Source organism: Cebus imitator, unplaced genomic scaffold, assembly GCF_001604975.1.
Source record: "Cebus imitator isolate Cc_AM_T3 unplaced genomic scaffold, Cebus_imitator-1.0 Scaffold339, whole genome shotgun sequence".
In the NCBI taxonomy this organism is placed as follows: domain Eukaryota; kingdom Metazoa; phylum Chordata; class Mammalia; order Primates; family Cebidae; genus Cebus; species Cebus imitator.
Window position 1 is genome coordinate 1,477,102 of NW_016107654.1, and position 17,537 is coordinate 1,494,638.

General features: G+C 63.7%; 1 protein-coding gene across 1 annotated transcript in view; it reads left to right on the forward strand.

The window, feature by feature from the left end:
- Nucleotides 1-12,264: 12,264 nt before the first annotated feature.
- Nucleotides 12,265-17,537, forward strand: part of AGPAT2 (1-acylglycerol-3-phosphate O-acyltransferase 2) — a 13,597-nt gene continuing 8,324 nt past the window's right edge. The window contains exon 1 of the mRNA XM_017505611.2: nt 12,265-12,543. Within this exon, the coding sequence (XP_017361100.1) occupies nt 12,362-12,543 (182 nt within the window). The 5' untranslated portion in view covers nt 12,265-12,361. The remainder of the gene's footprint in view (nt 12,544-17,537) is intronic.

Genomic DNA, 17,537 nt, shown 5'->3' on the forward strand with positions numbered 1-17,537 from the left:
TCAGGCAATTCTCCTGCCTCAGCCTCCTGAGTAGCTGGGATTACAGGCACGCGCCACCATGCCCAGCTGCTTTTTTGTATTTTTAGTAGAGACGGGGTTTCACCATGTTGACCAGGTTGGTCTCGATCTCTTGACCTCGTGATCCACCCGCCTCGGCCTCCCAAAGTGCTGGGATTACAAGCGTGAGCCACCGCGCCTGGCTGTGTCAGAGGCTTTTAACGAGTGGCTTTCCATCATAAGCTGCTCCAGAGAGCAGCGTTGCCCTGGGAGTAGCGGAGGCGGAGACGGAGCCCAGCCTCGTCCTGTGGGACTCCCCGGGGGCAGCACTGTCTGCACTCTGGGGCATGGCCCTGGGGAGTCTGCTTCCCTCCTGCAAGCACAACCTTGGGGGTACAGACTGCCCTTCCCTGTGAACCCAGCCTCTCTAGCCCCCCACCCACCCTCCTCTGGTCCCGTCTTCTTTTGGTCCCAGAATTCATGTGGTCCTGCCTTGCCTTGGAGCCAATGCTGTGCCCTATGCCAGGAATTCCAACCACCCACCTGATGGCCCTGTGAGCAGTCGACCCTGGGGACCGTCGCCCGTGACCCCTCTTTCATGGAGACCCTCCTGATCCAACAAGTCATCTAACAGGAGAGACCCCTAATGCCGGGCTCCCCACTGGACCCCAAGCCCCTCTGGTAGATTCCAGCATGCCTGTCTCTGCCCGAGTCCTGACCACCGCTGATTCCTTACCTCAGCACAGGGATGGGGACATGCACACGCACGCACACACATGCTCACACTCACACGCAGGTGCGCCCAAGGGCTAGCTCCCTCACACCCCACTCATGCCCAAACATACAGTCCTTCTGGAGAGCTCACTGACACACGTGCACGCAAACACGCACGTGCACACGTACACACACGCACACACAGACACGTGCACTCATGTACACGTGCACACACGCATATGCACATGTACTTGCACACACACGTGCACTCGCGCACATGCATACACGTACACGTGCACACGCAGTCACGCACATGTGCACACATGCACTCGTGCACTCACACGCACATGCATACACAGGTACACATGCACACAACACACGCATATACACGTCCACGTGTACACACATGCACTCACGCACACGTGCACACATACATGTGCACACATACACATGCACTTATGCTCACGTGCACACATGCACACACACGCGCACACACACACCCTGGGGCTTGCTCACCTCTGCTCACGAAGGGCCCCTCGGGCTCAGGCTCAGGCTCAGGGTAGCTGTGGCTCCGGCCGCTGACCTCGCGGCTCCTGACACTGCCAGTCCAGTCCAGTCCAGTCCAGTCCAGTCCCTTCTGCCTCTCCCTGAGCCTGGCTGGACTTTGGCCTGATCAGGGTCACTCGGTGGGGCTGGGACCTTCTCTTTGTCCCCCCAGAAGCTCCTGCAAGACTAGCAAGGGTGCTGAGATGGGGATGAGAAAGGAGGAGGAGGGAGAGGGAAGAGGGGAGGGAGAGGGAGGAGGGAGAGGGAGGATGGGAGGAAGAGAGGGAGGGGGAGGGAGGGAGAGGGAGGAGGGAGAGGGAAGAGGGGAGGGAGAGAGAGGACGGGAGGAAGAGAGGGAGGGGGAGGAATCTCGCAATGTGAATAAAAACACCAGGGGCCGCGCTGCAGGCCCCACCAGGTAGGGTGGGTGGAGGAGCAGGCCGTGGTGGGGAGCTGAGTCCTGGAGGCCCTGCAGATCCCAGTCCAGGCTGCACCGCCTCAGCTAGGTGACTTTGAGGGACAGCTCCTCCTCTTGACACCCTGCTGCGTGGCCTAGAGCCTGCTCTGCTCTCAGGCTGGACCACGGTGAGAATCTGCTGTTCTCACCTATCTTGCCGGGTCTGGTGTGGCACGAGGAGGTTCTGCACTGGGTTGAATCTCCAGGCCTCCTGTGGTGTTTTAATCACAGCCTGCCTGTCTAGCCCAGGCGTGCCCTGCAGGGTGTGTGGCAGCCAGGCTCCAGGGGCCCTGGGTACCCTCACTTCCCGGCATCCATCACCTGCCGTCCCATGGTCTTCTGGGCTTGCTCTGAGCAACCTACAGCACTTGGTGAGAATGTTGGTGTGTGACTTCCCAGGCACCCAGAGCCCCTCTGTGGGGCTGGTCAGATCCAGCACTGAGGCACAGGCCACAGCTGGTGCCAGGTGGCCCCGGCCGGGGGCGCTTGGGGCACGTGGACGTGCAAAGACAGCAGCTGGCCGGGCCTGTCACTGCCCTGTGCCATGGAGGGGACTGTGCATGTCAGCACTGGCCGTGAGAGCCCCGGCGGGTGAATTCTGCCAGGGAACGTGTTCACCAGCCTGCCGAGAGCCGTGCGTGCGGCTGGCACGGGGGTCCCGAAGGAGAGTCCTGCTGTGCTCAGCCCTGTGGGGGATGCTCAGCCCACCTCGGCAGAACGTGCGCCTGGGAGATGGAGCTGGACACGCAGACGGGACGGAGGGAGTTTTACCTAAAGCTCAGGCAGATCAGGACCTGGGAGCCTGCTGGGGGGGTGCGTGGGGCTCCCCCACAAGGCAGAGCTCCCTGAAGGCAGGCTTTCCCCAGGGGCTGCAGCCCAGGATGACCTGGGCCTGTGGGATGGGCCCCTGACCGGCTGTGGTCTCACCAGGCAGGCGCTGGGCTCCCGCCAGCTCTCTTCACAGTCTGTCTTGCCAGCCAGGACACACTTCCTGGCCTGCCTGGCTCCTGCCTTCTTATTAAGAGGGTGGTGTGAAAACAGAGCCAGCCACCGTCGTGCCATGGGCTGCAGCCAGGTGGTGCCAGTGGCGTCCTCTGGGAGGCTGGGGAGGAGGCGGCCCGTGGCCCGGGCACTGTGCCCAGCCAGGCCCCATGGTGCAGGCACCGGTGAGACAGCATGTCCGCCTTTATTCATAAAGGTGACTGAGCGAGAACGGGGAGAGACTAACGTCATTTAAAGAAAGCCTTTCTTTGTTGTTTGTTTGTTTTACAGAGTCTGACTCTGCGGTCCAGGCTGGAGTGCAGTGGTGCAATCTCAGCTCAACGCAACCTCTGCCTCCTGGGCCTAAGCGATTCTTGTAGGGCCACAGCCCTACAGGGTCATGGGGTGTCCCCTAGTGCTGTGTTGAGGTGCAGGATCTGAGAAATAAAGAGACAGGACACAGAAGAACTGGAAGAGCAGCCACGCCACCTGTGAGCAGAGACAGGAGAGGCCTCCAACGTCCAGACGTGTCTGAATGTATTAGGTGTGGTCGGGGGTAGTGAGTGAGGTCATCTTTAGGGACAGTGAGAGGGTTGAGACATTCACGCGAGCGATCAGCAAGGAGTCCTCCCCATTAGGTCACCGAGGCTAGGAGGTAGCCGTGCGCAGAGGACAGTGCAGTGTGCAATATCTCTTGTCTAGGGCCGGCTGCTCCTAAGGAGCTCTGTAGGAGGATGCTGTCGAGGCAGCACGGTAGCAGAGCTGACCGGTCTACAGCCACCTGCTGGCAGCTTCCAGTGATTTCTAGAGGGGGCTGCCCTGAGCAGCACGGGAGCTGGAGAGCTGACAGGTTACACAGTCACCAAGGCAAGGTTATACCGGACGGGGGGGCTTGCCAGTCTGAGGGCAGCCTTCCACAAGAACTGGACGCAGGGTCCTACAGCTCCTTTTTCAGGAGGAGAGGCTCCCGCCGCAAGCCTGCCACACAGCGGGTGTCGTTACAATACCGAACGCGGCCGCCTGGGCCAGGCTCTTGTCCTGGTGTATCTGTTTTCCCTCAAATCGTGCTCTGCACTGTCTGCTCTAGGCATTCCTCCGACTGTGAACTAAGATATAATTGTATATACATTGGGAAATAACGGAGGAGTAAGATATTCCTCAGACACTACCTGTTCCTACTACAAACTAATACGATTATACAGGAAGGGTTGTGTAAAAGAAATAACCGAGTCGTGACACGGTAAACCAGGGTCTTCTTCAGGCACTATTGTGCCGGGGTCTGCTTAGCTCTCCTCCCTCAGTGCCCAGAAGGGGGTTACCCACAGTGGTCCCGCCTCAGCCTCCTGAGTAGCTGGGATTACAGGCACGCACCACCACGCCCAGCTAGTTTTGTGTTTTTAGTAGAGATGGGGTTTCACCAGGTTGGCCAGGCAGACTCCTGACCTCAAATGATCCGCCTGCCTTGGCCCCGCAAGGCGCTGGGACGACTGGCGTGCGCCGCCATGCCCGGCCAGAGACGAACTTTTAGGGTGGAAGACTGTGTCTGTCTTTACACCAACACAGTCATCAAACGTAATTTTCAGTGTGTTTTTATCAAGGACGGAGCCCCTGAAGGCAGAGGGCCGGGGCCCCCAGGTCCTGTGCGGACGCTGCTGGCCGCAGGGCAGGGGCAAGCGTGGGCACTGGGCGCGAGGATGAAAGATGCCAGAAACTGAGGGAATGGGGAAGGAGAGCGGGAGAGAGGTGGGAGGGAGGGAAGGAAAACAAACTCCCCAAGGCCAGAAACTAGGCTGGGTGGCCCTGTGGCGGGGAAGAAGTCCAGGGCACCCCAAATGCCTGTGCAGCTCCCCTCGTCCAGGCAGGGCCGCCCCAGGCTGGTTCCCACTAGCGGCCTGCCTGGGGGCACCCACTGCTCGGAGGACGCAACCCGTGGGTGGGGCTGGGAGGCTCCTGCCTGGCGCTGCTGAGCTCTGGCTGGACCCGATTCCCAGGACGGTGCCCGCCTGGCCCGGCGCACCTCGGAGCTCTGGGATTCTGCAGAAGGCTGTAGCACAGTGAGTGGGGAGTGCCCCGGGGACGCTTTAAGGACCCAGGACGGCAGATCCAAAGGCGTGGCCGCCTGCTGCCACAGGACCCGGTCCTCCATCCCTCCGCCCCGTGGCCTGGCGCTGCCTCCACCCACCGCTCCCGGGGCCTGGCCACCAGAGGGCAGTGCCTCGCAGCCCTTGGCAGCCGCCTGGTGGAGAATCCGGACGGCTTCGGGGGAATTGGCCCTAGGCTGGGGAAGGGTCACCAGCTGAAATCCAGGACACACAGTTAGATCTGAGTTTCAGTTAAACAGCAACTGAGACTTTTTGGTATAAGTTTGTCCCGATATGACACAGCACATGTTTGTGCTCAATATTCTTCTGTGCCCACCTGAAGTGCGGATCCCACCCGGGATTCTGTTGGCTACGCCTGGCAACCCCGCCAGGGGCAGCACAGGTGACCTGCAGGCCCTCCGAGGCGCTCCCAGGAGCAGGCAGGACAGCAGGCTGCCCCAGGCTCGCAAGGATGGCGTAGCCAGCCACACCTGCAGGAGGCTGTGACTCAGGCGGGCGCGGCCAGGCGGGGGCTGGGGGCTGAGCTGCTGGACTTTAACCCCTCCCCTCTCACCCAGAGGCAGGAGGGCCTGACCCAGTCACCTGACCCAAACTCAGGGCTCCTGTGCTGAGGCTGTGGGGTGATGAGGGCTGTGGTTCGGGCCAAAGGCCATAGCCCTTCGTCCTCTGTTCTGGAAGGCGAGGCTGCAGGTGTGGTTAGTGCTGCTGACACCCTCTAGACTTGTGCAGTACACAACCTGCACAGCTGTCCTGGGCATCTGCAGCTCCTCCAGCTCCCCTTCACCCGGGTCCTGCCCTCGTCGCTCCCTGCCTGCCCTGTGCCCGTTCTCCCTGTGGCCTCCGGACTCCTGCTGGCATCTCCTTGATTACATTTAAGTCGCAACTCCTCCTGGAGTTTAACTTGGGTGCAGACACCCCACCCTGTTGGGATGGAAAAGAAGGAAATAGAGAGTGTGGGGCAGACAGAAGCCACGGAGACGCCGGCCGGGCCCAGGGTGGTCAGCACAGCCTCATGTCCGGCGGAGGGTGTCCGGGTTCCTGGTGTCATCACAAAAGTGGGAAGCAGCAGAGGCCGAGACTCACTGAAAAGGAAGTCACTCCCGAGCGGCGCGGGCTGAGCAAGAGGCTCGGGACCCCTGTTTGTCACAGAACCTTCTGCGTTTAAGTACGTTCTGGAGGCTCCCGACGGCTACCTGGTGTCCGCCCTCTGTAAAGGGAAACCCGACGTGTTTCCATTTGATTCTGCTCTGGGAAGTCGGTGTGAATCGGCCTTAGGGTCCCCGCCTCCCGACCCTCTCCTGCCTCACTGCGACTGTCAGGGAGGATTCCGCCCTCCTTCCCTCATTCAGTCGCTCACCAGAGACCCGTGGGGCGCCTGTTATGGGCCAGGGAGCAAAGAGGGCGCTGGAAGCCAACTGATGGGTGGGTGGTCGGGTGAGGAGGGAAGCCGCCTGCCTCTGCCCACAGCGTCCCAGGCTGGCACGGCCTGGGGGCACAGGCCCCCCACCCCACATGGCAGCACAGGTCTCACGGCCCAGGCCTGGCTTGGAGGAGGATGTGGATGCCAGGCCCACCAGGGGCTCCCTGGAAACTGTGCACCCCTGGGGTGACCCTTGCGGTGCGACTACAAGCCTGAGAGGGACCCGGCATCGGGAACCCCTGCAGGCGCCGGACAAGGCCATCCCTTGAACATTTCACCAAAGGAAACTGGGGCCTCGCCTGGGACCCCACTGCCCTTCCTTGAGGTGTTGCTGTTTCTCTCATTTGGTGGAAGAGGGGACTGTGGCCGTCAGAGGAGACGGGACCTGCCCAGGTCACGGCCCGTGGCACTCAGGCCTCGGCTCTGACCGCAGTGTGGAGCCCCTGACCCCCGGCCTCCGCCTCCTCTTGCCAGGAGGATGACCTTGGGGAAAGGTGAAATCACTCCTGAAACTGGGGGGTGGGTCTCAGCCCCCTGTAGGGTTTGCCAAGGCTTGGGCGGGTGCTGCCAGAGGCCCTTCCCACTGCGTCAAGGGCAGGGCATGGGGCCTGAGCCGACGCCACCCCTAGGGCACCCTGCCAGAGCCGCAGGAGCCAGGCCCCGGGCACCACGGTCGGTGGGGAAACACAGTCAGGAGGTATTCGGGGGAAGAGTGAAACAGGGGAGCCAACTGCAGCCCAGGCCCGCCCCTCCCTCCGCGTGCCGGAGTTGAGACCTCGGCCCCTCTGCCCCAGTGGGATCAGCTCCTCCAAGCCCTGCCAGCGGTCAGAGACCCGGGGAGGGGGTCAGGGAGCAGAGCCTGCTGGGGCGGGTGGGGTGGCCTTGGCGGAGGTGGGGGCTCCTCAGCCGCCCATTCTCGGGGCACTTGCCTCCCTCTTGTGCCCCAGGTGAGATGTGAGAGGAGGGGCTTGGACGGCCTGAGCCTGATGGGCTCCCCCCTCTGCAGTGAGTGGGGTGGGGGGACGCGGAGGGTCGAGGTCAAGGCTGCCAGCTGGGTGTTCGTCCCTGCCCTGCTGAGGCTGGCCTGGGCCATCCGGAGCCTCGTCCCACTGAATCATCACACGCCCCCTGCACGGAAGGGAAACTGAGGCCTAGAGAGGTAGGGCTGATCCGAGGTCACCCAGGGTCTCCTGGCAGGGCTGGGCTGTCTGGCCCCGCCCCGGGCTCTTCACCCAGCATCACAGCCCTCTCTGGGGCTAGGACCCAGGCACACCCACCCTCTGGGCCTCCTGTGTGAGCTCCGGCCGGGGCAGTGTCAGAGGCCGGAGCGCTGCGTCTGCCCTGTTGTTTCCTGCCACAGAGCCTGCCTTGCCCTACGCCCGCCTTGGCCTGGCTCCCTGCTCCTAAGATGCGCCACTCAGACATGCCCGTCCTGGGTGGGAGAGGCCAAGCACAGGGCACAGCCGCTCTGGGCAGGGAAGGGCTGCTGCAGCGTGGGCCTGCCCACAGTCTCAGCCCGGCCTGGGCTTCCCTCCTCCCTTCTGTCTCCCGACACCGCCCGGCCCCGCTGTCCTCTCTGCGTCTACCTCTGTTCTCTGACTCCCAGCCCAGACGTCCCCCTGGCAGGAGAAGGACCCCCTGGGGTGTTCTCTGCCCCTCACCCCCACCCCGGCCTGTGACCTCAGAGCTCTGGATGGTACATCCAAAGGCGTGACCTCTGTTGGCTCCCACTTCTGGGGCCACATGTCCCCAGGTCCCACGTGCCCTGACCTGCGTCCCTCGGGGCCCTCCCCTGCCCTCCCTGACTCCGTGGGGAGTGTGTGGACCGCTCCGCCTGCTGCAAGGCTTCGGGCAACCAGCCCAGAGGGCTCACCTCATCTATTTTTAAGCACAAGCCCATGAAACATTCACAGGCTGCTTTATTTACAGGTGGTGGGAATGGCACTGTGCCCAGCACACCCACCAGGAGGCTGGACAACCTGTCGGCCCGGGCACTCTCTGCCCAAGAGCCCCAGGCATGCGCCGCCTGGGCTGAGCTACTGCCAGCCGCCCTGCAGGCTGACGTCCCGGCTCGGCCCACCCTCCCCGTCCAGCCCCCAGGCCCGGCTCCAGCGTCCTCCCTGGAAGGAGGGAGCCCCTCAAGGGCCCCGCCTGGGTGCCTGGCCCAGCTGTGTGGTGGCCATACGTCCCGTCCCGGCGTCTCTGGCTGCGGAGAGGCTCCCCGACACAGGTCTTTCGGGAGAGGCCAAGTCAGGCCCACGCGTCCGGCCGGCCCGGAAGCCGCTTCCTCCTGCACACCGGGCATGGCAGGCGTTGCGTCTCCACTTGACGGATGAGGAAACCGAGGCTCTGGCGCCTTGGCTAACTCAGAGTCTGAAGCCAGATGGACCGGACTTCAAAGCCTGGCTGCCCTGCCCCAGCCCGGTCACGCTGTGCCCAAGAGCCCCAGAGCTGGCTTCATCTCTGCTTCCTGGAATCAGAGAGGCCTGGCCATCCCTCCGTCCTCACCTGCTGCCCGGGGTGTGGGCTTCCCAGGCCTCAGGAGCCGGGGCCAGCTCAGCCCTCACTGTCACCTGGTGTCATGCGCTGTCTGGCCGGGTCCCAGCACATGCCGAGGGGGACGCTCAGCTGTCCTTGGGCGGGTACAGCCGCACGGCCACCACCAGCCCAGCACGCCCTGGCCCTGGGAGCTGAGGCCATCTCAAGGGACAGACAGGGCGCTGGCCAACCATACACAGCAAAGCCAGGATCCTGTCACTCGCCACCCACTTGGGGCAAACTCAGCAGAGCCCAGGCCTCCCCTCCCTGGGTGAGAAACACTCATTTTAGAGAAAATCTCTTTTCTAGGCCGGGTGCTGTGGCTCACATCTGTAATCCCAGCACTTTGGGAGGCCGGGGCGGGCAGATCACTTGAGGTCAGGAGTTCAAGACCAGCTTGGCCAACATGGCAAAACCCTGTCTCTGTTAAAAATACAAACATTAGGCCAAGTGCGGTGGCTCAGGCCTGTAATCCCATGACTTTGGGAGGCTGAGGTGGGCAGATCACCTAAGGTTGGGAGTTCAAGACCAGCCTGATCAACATGGAAAAACTCTGTCTCTACTAAAAATAAAAAATTAGCCAGGTGTGATGGCACATGCCTGTAGCCCCAGCTACTTAGGAGGCTGAGGCAGGAAAATTGCTTGAAGCCGGGAGACGGAGGTTGTAGTGAGCCAAGATTGAGCCATTCCACTCCAGCCTGGGAAACAAGAGCAAAACTCCGTCTCAAAAAAAACAAAACCAAATTAGCCAGGTACGGTGGTGGGCACCTGCAATCCCAGCTACTCAGGAGGCTGAGGCAGGAGAATCACTTGACCCCAGGAGGCGGAGGTTGCAGTGAGCCAAGATCGCGTCACTGCACTCCAGCCTGGGTGACAGAGCGAAACTCTGTCTCAAAAAAAGGAAAAAAGAAAGAAAATCTCTTTTGTGGTCTCTGTCAGCCCATGAGATTCTCTGTAGCTTTACTTCTAGAGACAGAGAATGTGTTAGTGTCCCAAACGCGGCGCTATATTAGAGTGCAAAATGGTTCCTCGTCACTCCCCGGGTCCCCAGCCCTCCGCCTCTCGGGTCTTGTCGGAGGAAAAGTGAGTGTTTCTCTCAACTCTTCGGCAAGAGGTGAAACGGGGTCACAGCCTCTTCAGGAGAGCAGTGGGAAAACCCCGCCTTGTCCGGGAGGCAGCAGGTCACCTGAGTGTTGCTCCTGCCAGCCCCGGCAGGAGCCTTCTGGGTTCAGAGTCAGCCTCTTTTCCTGTGTCCCGTCCTGTTCCCGCCATAAAATGGGGATGCATTTGCTGCTACGGGAAGTATATGCTGAGCACCCACTATGTGCCACGCAGCGGCCTGAGTGCTGGTCACACGTGGTGCACAGAACAGACGAGCCTCCAGGGGCTCCACTGCCGGGGAAGGAGAGGAGGGAGAGGCGCCCCCCATACACACAGTCCCCCAGGGGGTGCAGGAAGAATGTGCGGAGGGGCAGGAAGATGGCGGCCACCCCAAACAGGGCGCTGGGCTGGAGGTAAAGGACAAGAAGAGGGACAGGCCTGAGGGTGGCGAGGAGTGGATTCCACCCGCGGGGGCACAGCCTGCTCAGGACCTGGGTGCACAGAGCCTCCGGCTGAAGGTGCTGGGAAGCCCCACTCCTCCACAAAGTCCACCTGCGACCCCGGCCCACACCCCCACACTCCGCAGCTCCTGGCAGTGACATGTGCCCAAGAAGCTGAAAATCCCGCAGCCGTCGCCAGCCGCCACCAGCCGCCTCTCAGCCTCCCGTGCATAGCAGCGGGGCTCTCAGGCCTCCTGGCTCGGGCGTGCACGCTCCTGCTCCGCCTGGAAAGAGTCAAGCTAGGCTGTCCACGCTGATTCCAGATGAAGCCCAAACGGACCTGGAAGGAGACTGGCTGGAGAATGCGCCTAGGTTTCACGGTAAGATGCCCGCAGGCCTAAGGCAAAGGCTGCATCTGCACTTTCAGGAAACGCTGGGACCTCCTGGGCGGGGGCTGCTGAGAGCCGGCTGTGAGACCCCGTCCTCCAGGCCTGCAGTTCCCGTTCATCTGAAGAGCGTTTCTGTATTTGTCTTGGCACAGTTTGGGGGGCGGTTATAATAGTCAGTGAAATGTTTCAGGAGCAGGTCAACTCTGCAGCTGAAAAAAGAGGGGCTGTAATTCCCTGCTGACCCCTTAGAGCGCAGGGCGGCCCGCACCGCAGAGACTGCAGTGAACCCGAGTCCCCAGGAGGGACCCCAGGAAGCTGCTTTTCTTTCTTTTTTTGAGACAGTCTCCCTCTGTGGTCCAGGATGGAGTGCAGTGGCGCGATCTTGGCTCATTGCAACCTCCACCTCCGGGGTTCAAGCGATTCTCTTGCCTCAGCCCCGGAGTAGCTGGGACCACAGGCAGCTGACACAACGCCCGGCTAATTTTTGTATTTTTAATAGAGACAGTTTCACCATGTTGGCTAGGCTGATCTTGAACTCCTGATCTCGTGGTCTGCCTGCCTTTGCCTCCCAAAGTGCTGAGATTATGCGCATGAACCACCTCAACCGCAGGAAACTGGTTTTCAATCTCCATCTGCTCCCTGGGGCAGGACGTTGGGGGTGGGGAGGGTGGCAGGGGGTGGGGAGGGTGGCAGGGGATGGGGAGGGTGGGAGGGGGTGGGGTGGGGACTGCACCTCGACCGGCCACGCTGGCCGCGCTGCCAAGCGGATATAAACGCAGCCGCCTGACACCTACCTCGCTTGCCCCTGGAGCGTCCCTGGTGACAGGGTGGGGCACCCCAGCCCCGCCCAGAAACACTCCCCAAGCGTCTCCCCACACTGACCTGAGGGCACCCTAAGAGCCAGGCCTTGGGCCAGGTGGCCACTGGTCGCTCGGGTGCGGTTTGAGGGCCCCTTTGCTTGGCCACCTGGTCGTGTCCCTGCCACCTTGACACCCTTGGGGAGATGTGGTTCTGGGCGCAGGAGCCTGTGGCAGCCGTGGTGGCGGGGCAGGGGGTACCGGACTGGGCGGGAGGCCTAGACTGCGGGGGGCAGCGCCAGAGCCTGAGCAACCGGGAAGCCAGGATGGGGGGCCGGGGTCCCCTGGGACCGGGAGGGTGGGAGCAGGGCACTAAAGCCTCGGTGACCCTGGGTGGGCTGTGGGAGGAGCGTGCCCGGGCGAGCCAGGGACCCAGGGCGGGGCTGGCGTCGCGAGGTGCGGTGGTTGGGGGAGTCGCGGGGTGGGGCTGTGGCAGGGGGTGCAGGGGGTACCGTGGAGCGGGGTTGGGGGAGACCATGGCTTGGTGGGTGGACCGTGGTGGGGCGGGGCTGGGGAGACCGGGGCGGAGCGTTGTCGGGGAACGGGACAGGACGGGGCGTTGTGGGGGGAACTGGGGCTGAGCTGGGGGGTATCGGGCAGGGGGAAACGGGGTGGGGCGATATGGGGGGAAGGGGCGGGGCGTCGTGGGGGTGCCGGGGCGGGGTTGTGGGGGTACTGGGGCGGGGCCCGGCACCTCGCCCTCCCCTGCCGCGCGCCCCGCCCCGCCCCGCCCCGCCGCCCTCGCAATAAGGCCCGGGAGGGGCGCGCCGGCGGAGCCGCGGCAGGTCGGCCCGCGGAGCCGTCGGGCGCGGGCGGGCCATGGAGCTGTGGCCGTGCGCGGCCGCGGCGCTGCTGGGGCTGCTGCTGCTGGTGCGGCTGAGCCGCGCGGCCGAGTTCTACGCCAAGGTCGGCCTGTACTGCGCGCTGTGCTTCGCGATGTCCGCCGCCGCCTCGCTCGTCTGCCTGCTGCGCCACGGCGGCCGGACGGTGGAGAACATGAGGCAAGGCCGGGCGCCGGGGAGGGGCCGGGCCGGAGCCGCTTCCGCTTCCCGAACTTTCTTCCGCGCCTCCCGCCTTCCTGCCGGCCCGGCCCGCCGCGCTCCGGGGCTCCGGGACAGCGCGCGGGGAGGCGGCGGGCGCGGGAGGGGGTCCGGAGCCGGGGGGCGGACCTCGCGCCCTGCAGCCCGGCGCGGGGTGCCGGGGACGCAGCGGCTGTCCGAGAGAAGGGGGGCCGCGCGGCGGGGACTTGCCCCAGGGCGTGGATGGGGCGCCCCTCGTCCTCCCTCCGCCGCCCTCCTGCGCGTCCGCCCGGCGATGGGCGCACCTGTGGGGCCGGCTCCCTTTTCCCTTCCCTTCCCCTCCGCAGGGAGGCAGCGGACCCGGAGGGGACCTGCGTCCGTGCTGGGGAGCGCCCGCTGGCCTCCGGCTCCAGGGCTCAGCTTCCAAACGAAGCGAAGGGTTCGGACTGAGGTTTGGCGGGGCTGGAATGTTCCCCTGGGCGCCTCCCAGAAGGTGGGAGCTTGGCCTCGCTAGGCTGGCAATAGGGGCCAGAGGTCAGACGGGGTGCCGGGCCGCTCCTGGGCAGGGCGGCTGCCAGAGAAGGCCCCTGCCTGCCCCTCCCCGTTAGCCAGTCCCCAGGCTGTTGCTACATTTCTTTCTGCCCTGTTTGGACGGCCCAGCCCGTGGCTTTTGCAATGGCCTGTAAGGGGGTGTGGGGGGGCAGTGTGCTCCAAAGGCCCCGTTTTCCGTGGTTCCAGGGGCAGTGGGTGAGGGGTTGCTGGCTCCCCGCTGTCGCCATCCTTGCCAGTCCTGGGAGGGCGCTGAGGCTGCTGGAACGGGTCTACGTTCATGGAGCCCCGGAAGCTCCAGGCATGTGCAGAAAGACCCTGGGGCTGAGGGTGGGTGTGGAGAGCCTGAGAAGGGCCTGCTGGCTGCTCAGCCGGACGTGTGGTGACCCGTGTGATTCGGCCAAGTGGCTCCGCCGGTGCCAGTGAGCACACACTCCAGGGCTGGCCCAGGTGGTGACGGGGCTGACGTCGCCCGTGTAAAGCCCTTCAGGGAGGAGGCGGTTTCCAGAACTCGGAGTTCCTGGGGGCTGGGCTCAGGGCACCTGTGCTGGAATCTCTGAAGGCCTCTCCTGCGGTTCTGGCCCTGGGATCCCTGCAGGCAGGGGTCTCTGTGAGGGGCCCCCACTCAGCTCCTGGCATGCTTCAGAGCAGGAGCAAGGGTGCAGCTTTCCCAGCTGAGGAGGGTCCAGGCTGTGGGTTCCTTGGGGGGCTGCCCCCCAGCCCGAGGAAATGGCATGTATGGTTCTGACGCCAGCAGGGCATCCTGGGTCTGGCGTGTGCTGGGGTACGGACAGGAGACAGCGCCCTGTGCTTTCAGCAGAAGTGACAGCGTGCCTGACTTTGCAGACGCTGGAGCGGACCCCCCTGTGGAGCCAGGCCGCAGCCCTGGGCCTCTTCAGAGGCAGCCTCCATGTGTAAAACTGCTTCCCAGGGGCCAAATCACAGTTCACCTGCTGCCCTTTCTGTGGACCCGGCACCTGGGCTGGCCCTCCGGCCCCACCCGGCCCAGTCCCCATCTCAGCCTGGAGATTTTGGCTAACCAGGGCGTCCTTGGGACCTGGGGCTTCTGATGGTGCTTGGATGGGCCCTTCCTGCCGCCCTCACCTCTCAGGGCAGCCCCCAGGCTCAGGCCTGCAGAGTAGTGGCTTCTGGGACCCTGGCTGGTAACAACAGGTGCTTCTTTCCTGCTTTGGTCCCGAAGAGAAGGGAGGGCCGGAGGGCAGGGCGGCCTGGAGGGGAGGCCTGGGCTCCACGCCTACCTTCCGCCACACCTCTGCGCCCACTCTCCAGGCCCCAGGGTCCCTGATGACTCCCCAGACTCCCAGCAGTGGCTAAGAGTAGCATGTTGTGAGCCTACGTTTCCCTCCATGGGGGCCATCGGGAGGGGTGAGGAAGGCAGATGATGAGGAGGCACTTTGTCACTCCAGAGAAGGGACGGGGGGGGGGGGGGGGGGGGGGGGGGGGGGGGGGGGGTGTTGGGCGGGGGGGGGGGGGGGGGGGGGGGGGGAGAGGGAGGGGACGCTCTGTTCCTGCTGTGCACCTTGGGAACAGGGATTCGAGTGTGTTCTGTGTTACAAATGAGGAGACGGATACAGAGATAAGCACCTTGAAGCCGGGATGGGGTCCCCAGCCAGGACGGGGTGGAACCAGGGTCGGAACCCGCTGACAGTGACTCCGGAGCACCTGCCTTTCCCTTCTCTGCTGTGGTTAGCTCAGTGCTTGGGGTGTGGGGGCAGCCCTGGGGCAGGCCGAACTCGGGGGCAGGGGGCAGCTCCATCTTCCCCTGAGCAATGGCTGCCTGGGTGAGGCCCAGCCCCTCACCACGGGGTTCCAGGCGGCCCCCAAGGAGACCCCTGCCTCTGCACTGGCGTCCGGAGTGTGTCAGGGATGGTGATGGGAATAGATCAGCTAAGGCAACCTCCTTCCCACTGGGCTCGGGGTGAGACACGGACCCCAGGCCCTTCCCCAGCACCGCGCACAGCTGGGGCAGAGCTGCAGGCACCTTCCCCCCCCCCCGCCCGGGGCCGATGCCCTGGTACATCCATTCAGCAGAGGAAAGCAAAGCCAGGGCAGCGCTGTGGCCCACGGCGGGGTTCGGCGGCAGGACAGAAAACCCGAAGGACGGCAGCTTCCCCCGCAGAGAGGTGTCCTGCTTCGTGCAGCTGGCACCGTAGGAAGCAACAGTGTCTGGCTCCTTTGACCTGTGTTCCCACCATTTTCAGGGTCCCAGAGGGGAAAGCCATGCCCTTCCCCTTAAGGATGCACCCCAGATTGAACCCCGTGCTCTGCTGGTATCCGAAGGCCGGGACCTAGTGGTCGTGACAGCTCCTGTCCTGTGGAGCACGTGCCCACGGCACACGCCCAGTACGCAGAAAATGCGCAGGGACTGGTGATGTTGGCCAAGGTTTGAACCCAGAATGCCTGGCGCATGCGCGGTCTCCGGTCCCCTGACGCATGCCCGGTGGGGACACTGTGCCGTCAGAGGGCCCTGTGTCACCGCAGCACTGGGGTCTTAGTCCCAAGGGAGGCTGTGACGTTGATTCTCCGGACCTCTCCAGGCCCAGAGATTGGGGCCGTCCTGGATGAGGGGTGGGGACTTCTCTGGGCCCCCTCTTCCAGCCCACCGCAGCTGCACTCCCGAAGGCCCCCTCTGAGGAGTCCCAGGGACTCCCCACATCCAGGTGTTTGTGTGGGCGGATGCTCCACCCCTCTCGCCCTGTCCCGCCTTGTGCTCCAGCTGCAAAGACGCTTGTTGGAAAACACCAGGTTTCTTGCTGGGGCCCCTGTCCCAGGAACCCTCTTGGTGGCTCTGTGTGGCCCGGTTGAGCCCTGGGGCCTGCCCTGAATGAGCTCACCCAGCTGGGATGGGCAAGTCCTGGCCGAGAGCTGCCTGGGTCTCCTGGGAGTGTCTCAGCCCGGGACCAGGGCAAGGGTCAGCAAGTGGCCTTCCACAAGGACAGCCTGGCCAGTGAGTGGCCTGGGCCCTGACCTTGAATTGCCTCCCAGCTGCTTGAAACAGGTGCTGGTGGGACTGGGGGCTTGGGCACATCGAGAGGCCTTTCACTTTGATTTACTTTGGATTTTTTTATGAGACAAGGTATCACTCTGTTGCCCAGGTTGGCTCAAACTCCTGGGCTCAAGTGATCTGCCTGCCTTGGCCTCCCAAAGCACTGGGGTCACAGGCGGGAGCCGCTGCTCCTGGCCCCGGCCCATCTTGGATCTTTTCCCTTGGTGGCATCCTCATCACGGTCACTGTTGGTGGAGGCCCTGCCCCCGCCCGAGGTTGTCCCGGCCTCCTAGAGTGTAACCCGAGCACCCTTCCAGATGGGCCTGGGGAGGGAAGAGGGGAAGCAGCTTCCACACCCCTGTCTGTCCGGTCCAGAGCCTGAGCTTGGGAGCAGCCCAGTGTCCTGGGGCCGGGGTCAGGCGGGCTGAGGAGGCTGGGCTCCTGCGGACCCCAGATGGGGCTCTTATGGTGCTCATTCAAGGCTGGTGGGCTCCAGTCGGAGGGCTCTGAAGGAGGCCGGGGCAGGACCCGGCCGTCCCCTGGGCAGGAGCCCGCTACTCCGATGCTGCCGGAGGGCCCGGTCTGGGCTCAGCCTTGCTTGTTTCAGGCACTGGCCTGCTCCCTGGGCCTCCTGCCTTGCTGGGAAAAGCTGGCACTAATCACTCACCTGGCAGTGGCCATCAGGGCTGGAGAGCGCCAGGCTTCAGGCGACCTTGGCTTTGCCCCTGCTGGGGTGCAAGGAGCCCGGGGCCTGGAGTTGGAGTCACCTGTGTGACTGTGTCCTGGTCCAGCCCAGCGACTCCTGCCCCAGGCTTTGGCGAAAGGGCAGGGCAGCCCCTCGTCCCCCTGTGGTTGGTGGGAGGGGGTTCTGGCGAGGCAGGGTGTTTGGCACAGGACGGGACATGGGCTGGGCACGTTGGTGGGGGACACCTGCGGATGGATGGTGGCTGCTCTGGCCACTTTGAGCTTCCCGCCGGGGGAGGCCGGAGCAAGCTCCCAGCCCCGCTGAGGGGTTAGGGGGGCCGCTGAGCCTGGGGGAGGGCGGGAGCCTCCAGGTGAGCTCCTGGAGTCCTGTAGGGGTCCTCGCCACCCCGAACGACTCTGCCAGCTCACAAGCAGGGTTCTGAGGTGGGCTCAGGCCTGTCCTGGGTTCCCTGCTGTGTGGCCTTGGGCAGGTCACTTAACTTTGCTGAACTTCTCCTTCCTCATCTGGAGAGCGTGTAACGACTCTACCTACCCTGGGGGGGAGTCACTGTCAGAACAAAAGGCTGGAGGCTTTATACACAGGAGGTGCAGGGAGTCTCTGTGCTCAGAAGGTCGCTTTCTCTGCCTGGGTTCCCGGGAGTGTCCTCTGCCGCAGGAGCCTCCGCAGGACTTAGTTCAGGCCCTTCCTCTCTGAGGAAACACCTTTTTTTTTTTT